The following is a 9012-nucleotide window of genomic DNA, read 5'->3' as shown; positions in this document are numbered from 1 at the left end:
GCTGTAGCTGCAGTACTAATCAGCCCCGGCATGCGCATCATGATTATTCGCATACAAAATCACCGAAAAAGAGTGTTGACAAGTTTACTAGCCGTCTCTAAACTGGACCTCGCTTGGAAAGAGGCACTCGAGCCGCTCGACGGGATTCAGGAAGTTCTTAGTGGCTCACAAATTCTTGGGACGCGACCATGCTTAGGTGCGTTGGAAGTGGATCGTGAGGAGGATAATAATAATGACCTGGTGTTTACGTGATTGTTGGAAATGACCTAAACTAACCTACCAAGTTGATAGAGCCTTGGTCATAGGACCGATATGATAAGAGAGCGCTAGAGCCAATGCACGATCACGAGCGAGGCAGGTGGTCTCAAGTGGCAGAAGGGGCCTCATTAGTTACGTTTTCGATTGTATATTCACTTTAACTTCCGAAATTTAAGCTGTCATGACTCGTGCTGTTACCGACTATTTAGGTATTCTCGTCTGTGACCAAAACCGTGTTAATCCGCCGCCGCGGCCATCCAACTCATCCCCATTTCGCACATTCGATTTGACATGGACCTGTGGGAAACGATGTTGCTCGCTCATCTGACAGGTTTCTGGAGGATCCCTTCACAGTGGTCGTCAAAGTGGAGGTTGAAGTGCCTCACGCTGTGCATAAACTTCTCTGTCATGTCAAGCTTTTGGTCACGGCCAAAGAGAGTCTCGACGAATTCGACACCAGCATTCTCGCCAAGGCCAGCTTGGCTCCGCTTAGCAACCTTAAGCATGGGTGCTTCACAGATTTTGAGAAGGGAGCGGAGCTTCTCGGTAAGGCAGCAACCGGCCTCGATGAACTTCTCAACACGGTCACGGTCGGCGGCACTGTAAATGTGGCCCACTATTTTCTTTGCTCGCTTCACTTTATCGGCAAGTTGGATGAGGAGGAGCCACATATCACCGGCCATATCAGAAATAGGAGCGCTAGGACCATGACAATACGTGGTCCAGTCATAAATCCACTTCCCGAGATTGTTGGCATCAAAGACGCTGCCTAGGAGTAAGATAGGTTCCTCGCTAGGCTCCCAGTGCTTGAGCGAGTATCCGGAGGGGATGCGATGCTTGCAAGCATCGGCATCAGTGGCCTTAGGTGTATGGGATGAGGATAGGTGTCTACTATGGTAAGATTCAACGGAGCGTATATTCTGAATTTGAGTTCGAGAAATACTAGCGATTCGATGGTTGTCATTGCCAAAGCTCTTGTAAGGCAGATGTTGAAATGAATCGTATATGGAAGGTATCTGCTTTTTAGAGATAGACTTATTGCTGACGGTGAACGCAGCATCATGCAGATTCACGTTCTGGCCCCTACACTGTCCTCCGCCATTGTTGAATAATTGGCAATCAGTAGCGAATCGGGTACCAGTGCCTCTTCCATATGCGCCGGAATTCGAGCCATAGATGGATGCGACATGATATCCATGGCTGTTGTAACGAGGGGATCCCGTAGCAGGCATGCAGAGTTCATAGTCGTAAATTCTCATCTTGTTGACATAAGGATATGTTGTGGCAATCGACAACAGTTCTACCCTTAGGTACGTATAGTCGCAACGACTTAGTCAAGTTGAGAAGAACAGGAGGAAGATGAAGAGGAGTGTGGTATTGACAGAAAACTTATTACAGCGTCTTGCGGATTAACCAACGCAAGCCACCATCTGGTTACAACATACTAAAAATAAGAAACTCGACGTCGAGTAATTCGAGAGTTCAGAACATAGGATTAGGTCGAGGAGTGACGAGAATATAGTTGACTGATGCCACCAAACCGAAGTCAACTATTTGCCAAGTGTCGAGACAAGGGGCGACAATTGATGTGGCAGATTCTGCTCGGAGTCTGAAACCAGAGGAATATTGAGCCAGAAGCTAAAAACGAGGCGCTATGCCGCTCGTAAGCATGCAAAATTGTTGGGGTATCGTGTTTTCACTACTGTGCTCGATAGCGGTAGCAGATATGTGAATGGTAAATAGAGGGTACGCGATGCACAGAAACTGGCTGCTCGGCTTATCATTGGCGTGTGAGTTAGGGGGGTTGGTGGGGTGGGCGGCGCGCGGGCTTGTGAGTGAAACCAATACTGGGGTCAAGTCAACCGACTGAACCTTAACAAAATACCCCCGGCTCGTGCCGGTCCTGAAACCTCATGCCATGCCTCGTTCCGTCTCATCAACGTCCCGTTCTTGCTACCCTATGTCTATGTCGTCACGCCCAGAACAAAGTCCTGAAGGGGGAGCGGGATCAGGCCCAAGCATTCAGAATAAGCTTTTACAAATGCTTATGATGCAGACGAGGCACACCGTGTTGACCTGATACGGCATCAAATATGAATGGTGGCCACAGCGAGCCGTGGAGGTTATTGATTATCTGCAGACATCTATTCGGTGCCATGACGTCGAGTGTACGTATTTTTTACCTTAACAGAATAAAGTACGAAGCCACAAGGCTACTCTTGCACTCACCCTCCCCAGCGACGATGTAATCATTGTCTTGTCACCATGCCATTCCCGACTTTGGCTCTTTCCCATCACCGCCCGCTTTGACCCTTACTTCCGAATCTAGACCCACCCCAAGCATAAGCCCATGCCCCCGCCTCCCCGATGTGCTGGGCGGTTGAGAGCAGCAGTACAAAAAAGTTGATCGGTAGCATTTTTTGCCATACTTTGACTGCATTTCCAAATGGCATCGTGCTGTGTCAGGCTGAAGGCTGAGGTATGATAGAAAGCCACCCTGATGTTCGACGAAACCCTGATCTCCCATGATCAAATGATAAATAACGCCCATAGATGACCTCATCCATGGCCGTTAGTCCCATGGTCGATCAGGCTATAGAGAATTCGCAACCCCCTCCCGTCCCCTGGCGCCGATGCAGCCGCCTGGGTTAGCCCAACAGCATATCACGATCGAGATCCTCCCGTCGTAACTGAACACAGCAATGGGTGACTCCCAAAACTGCCATGCTCCCGAATGGGACCTAGCACCGTAATAAGATGGTAGTAGACGCCCTATCCTGTATTAGAGTTTAGGACGCAGGGAGGGCAGACGGGTGAAACCTAACGCTCGGGCATTCTTTTTGGTCCCCTCCCCACCCATTTTCCCCAACGCCCATTTAGGCTTATTTCCAGGACCTGGAGTCTGGAGGCTAAAACGAAGACCAAACGACAAATTCTACCCAACCATTCCAGGTCTACAGTACTAGATGAATACTGCTTCCCCAACGTCGCTAACTAAACATGAGCAAGGGTGCACGGAACTTTCGCGACAAGGCGTCACCCATACGACTTTGTAACGACATGAAATGGTAATGGCGAACTTTCTGAAACCAGCGCCTACCACAGCAAATACCTGGACGTTTGAGATTGGTTCAGCATCCTGGCTTGGTTGACCAGAGCAAGCTTCCTACCACCGTGCAGACACAACATTACATTGCAGCCGGCTCTATAAGGCAAAATCACTTAGCAATTCTTGAACTAGCGTTCACGTTTAGCGTAAATGGCAATGGCCACCCGCCAATTGAACTCAGTATTGCCTAATCAATACAGCCAAACCAATCGCACCCACAACGGTACAAGCTGGCGGATTTTGCCATCAGAATGACATCCGCTACACCTGTTGGGCCATTTGTTAATTTATAGACAGTATGTCACCCCTTCCGGCTGTGCTGCGTTGAAGGCTGTACTAGGAAGATTTCATACCCTGGCCCTGCGGATACTTGATCTCATTCTTTCTGATCCTTTTTACACCTTTCCTCTTCGTTCCCTTGGAGAATCCACATACAGTTAAGCTATCTTTGATCGATAATATTTTCCCTAAGATGACCAGCCCCTGTGCGAATTACTATGTAAGCTTCCATTCCTGACTCAAAACCTTAAGTATTGACCACGAACAGGGCTCTGCCAAGTGCCGCAACAGTGTCCTGATATTTGGTGCCTGGTGCGATTTCTGTCTGGTTTAGTCTTCCTAGGCGCAATTGTGTCGTTCTCACGCTAACCCTGAATATGGCATTAGACCGCAGGTGCTGGGATGCCTATGAACAATTTACTCCCTTACCCCTCGACTCCATCTAGCGAATATGTAAACCCGATGAATAAGAATGTACAGAAGAATAAGGCAGCTGCTAGTAAGGAGGGTGTGGCATGCTGGAATAGAACCTATGCCGCTCCTTGGTCCGTTCAGAAACTTGTATATCCGGATGAATTGGGGATTCTGAGACAACAATGATTGCATGTTCTTTCTGATATTTAGTGCTAGCAACAACCATTACCATCGCACTTCCAACAATGGGTCCCGAGCAACCTCATCCACTTGAAGCCCTCGAAATGTTGTATTGATAGATAGCCCCGATCCACGTCTAGTAAGGGGTGATATCGGAACTGGCCAGGCAGAGGATATTGAATTAGGGGGCCATGGTGGCCGTTTGAAATGTTTCTAGACCCATGTTAGAGTAAGTCACATTTAAATTTTACTGAAAACCGGTCACGAGGCCGGGAGAATCACGTCTTCAAACGCTCTAATGTAATATTCATGGTTGAATGCCATATGATTCTTCAGTGACGCGTATGTCTTCCGGGAGAAAAGGAATCCTTGCGCGGTCTATAGCCCATTCATTCGAAAATCGACCACATCAGGCTGTTGGGAAAATGAGGCTAGGGTGAGGGGAACTACCATAAATATTGAGGAACACAGTCTCTCCTATGGGGTGAAAATATCGGCATCCCCAACAACTCTCACTGTCACATTCTCATCCGTCACGACATCATAGAATAATTCCTGTCTTCAACTAAAGCAATGTGTGAGGGAAATTGCATTGATTTTGATTCAGTTCAACTGTTCCACTCTTTATTTCCCGATGGTTGCGAGCAGGTATATTTTCTTCCGAGTGTGTCACATTGCAAGGCTCGAGGCAAACTTGACCTCAATGTTCAGCTCGAAACGTCGGATCCTACATTTCAGTCATTGACAGACCGCTTGGAAGCAATTAAGCCAGCACGCAGTGCATAAGGGACAGCTACTAATGAATAGCTACCACTGGAGAAAGTCTTCAGCCCAGCGGGCTGACTCACTGATTCGTACACGGCTTATCGTCCTTTCCTTCTACCACGATAGCTTCATCTCCGGCCGGCCCTTCAATTCTATATCGTACTCTGCCTTCCGATGTCGTATTCGCTTGTCCAGCAATCACGCTCCTGAATGGTCTTCATAAGTGGCCTTCAACGTGAGGCCATTGAGAATCATGGCTTGACCATTGAGGGTTGATGCTTCTGCACATGTTCGACTATTTTTCTTTTTGTCTTCCTTCCTCCATTCTGTTCTTCTCTTTCTTTCTCTTTTTCTTCTTCCTTTTTTTAAAAGAATAAAAAAATAAAAGCATTCCTTTAGGGACTGGAATTCACCCTCTCATGAGCGGAGGGCTCAAATTTGCGTTACTTGTCGCTGGCTGGCCGCTCGAACGAGGAGACGGATTCCTAGAGCTCTGGTTACCGGCTCTCGACTTATAGACGCATTCGGGAACAAAGGAACCCTACAGAATCAGACAATAGCAAGTTGTCGTAGCAGTCAACGCACACATAAGCATGATTCTTCGTCGGTCAGCAAGGATGCTGTGAGGTGCGACGTTAGATTTGTAACTCACAGCACTTCGTGTCTTGTTTTTTTTTCCAGCTCGAAACGCCAACACCAGCGAGAAATACAGGTCTTGAAATACGGAAATGCCCCACATTTTGCGAGTCGAAGGTGACCGCAGCTTCTAAGCTTGTAATTGAGTATCTGACAATGGCTCGGTTTTATAAATGGAGGTGCTAACTAGGCATTCCAGGAGGAGCCGCTGTTCTCTATCTGAATAAGCGAAGAGAGCAAAAGACAACATGCGTCAGAATGATGACAGATTGCAGATTCGACTAGAGCGGGGTCTGTCATGGCGCAGACAGCAGCGAGCTTGGGCAGCTTTATATTTCAGTCCCTAAAATCACCAGCCCCATCCCCTTACCATATTTTCTTGGCATATGCTTTCCTCCCATCTGCTTTAAATCACCGACTTATTCACTTATGTTTGTCAATCTTGCCCCAGGACACCACTTGCATTGAACGACGTGCCTCACCATCATAGGCGATTGAACCTGCATCATCGGCAAGCCAGAATACGACATCGACTGTACAAAGAGATGAACTTAGATCAGCCCCTTCATCGAGACGAGGTGGATCCCCCTCCGTGCAAAACCAGCCGTCGCCTATATTCTATCTCAGTGAGCCTCTGAAATCACAGGTGCATTTGCCTCCGCCTTTCCCATCCGCTTCGTCGGAGTATTACTTAAAAACCACATGCTGTTTGGGGCCTTGGAATAAGCCGCCTAGCCGGCGGCATCGTCTTTGTGTAGTGACGTGTCATTATTTCCGGTGGGACAGTGCCAATGTGTACCCTAAAGTGCGCTCGAATAGGCCATAGTAGTACGCCATCAGAATCTCTAGGTTGGCACAATTCTCCGGTCCACACGGTATAGAAACTCAAGCTCCAGCAACTTCATTTCTGCGACCTGTGCCCCTAAATATGGCGCAAAGCCTTGCTCCAGAATGAGTCTGAATCCTTTCGATGAATATTAAGGCTGTTCAGGTACGGTATGAGCAGGCTATCATCGTGGGGGATGGAAGCTGCGCTGTAACTAACGTATTCCTCACCACTCCACACCTTGAGTTGTTTTTGCAAGATGCTTAGGTCTTTTTTTGGCATGTTGTTGGTATTGTGACATTTCCATAAGGTCATTCATGGCCTGGATGATGATCTCAGGAATATGAGAACTTATTATCGCGCCTCTTCCCAAGTTCTTGGTCGAGATGAAATCAATTTCGAGGTGCACAATGGCTGTTATCAGGATGAAATGAGGGAAAAGCGACGATGACCTGCGCAAGGAGTAGAGCTTGATCTGGCACCATCTCGCGTAGCTGCCGGATTGTATAAACATCTCCATCGGGGTTACGGATCCGGCGAAGCGTGCCGGTCCGGCGTGCCTCCAGTTCGAGTTTTTCCTTCTGTCATCTTACGATATCCTTCTGTGCCGATTTGGCGATAATTGCATAGTCTAAAGAAGACTCTACATCTTCTAAGATAGCTCTCGTTGGACTGCTGAGAATTTGAAGCTTGTCTCGTATCGAATTGAACTGTTTTTTGGCTTTTCCTGGAGTAACAGGATGAAGAAGGTTGGGAAATACAGGCTCGGTTTGCTCGTGAGCTGCTCCTCGTAGAGGTTCCAAAGGACCCAGAAAGTCGAGCAGCTGAGGGCTGCTGGTGTTGTTCGGGCAGCCAAAGCTGCAGTGGTCGGTCGAGGCAGTGTTAAACTGCAGGCGAAGGTGAGGGTGAGGGTGCAACGATCCTGAATGTCTAGCAGCAGGGTGCTGCGAATATCGTCTGGGCAGCCGAGGCGGTCTGTCGTACGGGGGAAAATCGAGGGCGCAGAGCCCGAAATGTCGAGGTAGAAAGAAGTCGCAGATAACACATAAGGAATGGCGCCCGGAGGCGATGTCAAGAGCTCGCGAAGCTCAGTGTCGTTGGACACTCGTCACGAAGGTCAACTCTCTGAATCCCTTTCTACCAGCGGCTGTTAGGGTTCCGTTAGCCCCACAGTTGCTTTTCCTGCCATTTTGGCTTGCAAAAATTCTTGACCCTAGCAAGACGCTAATAGCGGGTGCCAAGGAAAGTTTTTTACAGGAGACAGTTGACCAGATTTGTTGTATTTCGTCGACTGCGCATAGTAGGGTAATTGGTATAAATAAGACGATCAAAGATAGCTTCTCAGTCAGGATTTAGGAGATCTGGGGGGTTTGGTCTCCTTCATCAGATTAACTCATGTGAATTTCCCAGTGATGAAGTCCAGCAACGCCGCTTCAACCATGTCCTTTGATTGGATATCATGCACCATGTCGATATATCTACTAGAAAATGGCATTATCAGCCTATTGCCCTCCAGATATCCCTCGTCATATAGCTCCCACATGTCCTCCACAACTGTTGAACTTGACGTAGAGCCAGATCCCGGACTCGTTAGAGTTGAACCATCCCAACATGGCCGAACAATCCATTGCGACCGAATTACGTTTCCATTAGGGGCGGACACGCGCAGCCGAATACCGCCAGGCACACATTTGTAAACTGCTGACCATTGCATCCGCACCGTGAGCCCGGGGATCAGCGTGTACAGCTCATCTATGTGGTATGTGCGAACAGTGGCGTCCCAAGGCCCAATAAAAGGATCGTCTGCGATCGACGCCGGCAGAGTTGAGATCTCCACAAAGCTGAGTACGGAGAAATTGTGTTTCAGGGTCGTGGTGTATTTCTGTAGCCAGCCAATGAGGAATTGAGGCGGAAGGTTGCCGGGAAGGGGGACCGTGACAGAGAAATGGTGTTGTGCCCGCATTAGTGGACTTGGTTTTATAATGCGAGTGGTTCGATGGTTGGTAATGCCCGTGAGCCTCAAAATATCAGCCGCCGCAATGACGAGTTTGCTTTTGCCACAATGTGTAATGATTAATAAAATCAATGCGGGCTGACTGATGTGCGGGGTTTTTCGTATTTCTTGGCCTTTTAGCCGCAGCGACGAGGAGGTCAGCCCTGTCGAGATAAGATAAGAAGCAATTTGAATGAGCCAAGACAGACTGCCATATGGTGAGTAACATTTGGCGTTCGTTAACACCGCCTGATTGGCTGTTGGTTTGGTCGGATCTGTTTCGAGCTATCCTACGCTGATTGGGCAAGCTTAGCCCTTATTGTGTGGGGGGGGGGGGGGGAGGGCCGGCTAATTCACAAAACCAGCACCTTGTCTCGCAGGCCGGGCATCAATGATCCTCAGCAACAACAGCCCTTAGTAATCAAGCTGGATGATTTAAAGTAAAACCTGTGGGATGGAATACCCCACACAGAAGATAGATCCAATCAACTCACTACTGCTGCTCATTATGAATGACCCGACCTTCAACCCATTTTAAGCACATCCAGTGCG

The 9012-nt window shown here is 48.4% G+C and overlaps 1 protein-coding gene across 1 annotated transcript; it reads right to left on the bottom strand.

Annotated features, from left to right (window-relative positions):
- Positions 1–7689: 7689 nt before the first annotated feature.
- On the bottom strand, positions 7690–8808 carry FOXG_06481 (uncharacterized protein). Its single transcript, XM_018385171.1, has one exon. It carries the CDS (start codon positions 8428–8430, stop codon positions 7861–7863), a length of 570 nt encoding a protein of 189 aa, XP_018242392.1. The 5' UTR covers positions 8431–8808; the 3' UTR covers positions 7690–7860.
- Positions 8809–9012: the final 204 nt, after the last annotated feature.

Source organism: Fusarium oxysporum, chromosome 3 (assembly GCF_000149955.1).
Source record: "Fusarium oxysporum f. sp. lycopersici 4287 chromosome 3, whole genome shotgun sequence".
NCBI lineage: Eukaryota > Fungi > Ascomycota > Sordariomycetes > Hypocreales > Nectriaceae > Fusarium > Fusarium oxysporum.
This window is presented reverse-complemented; position numbering and strand designations above follow the sequence as displayed.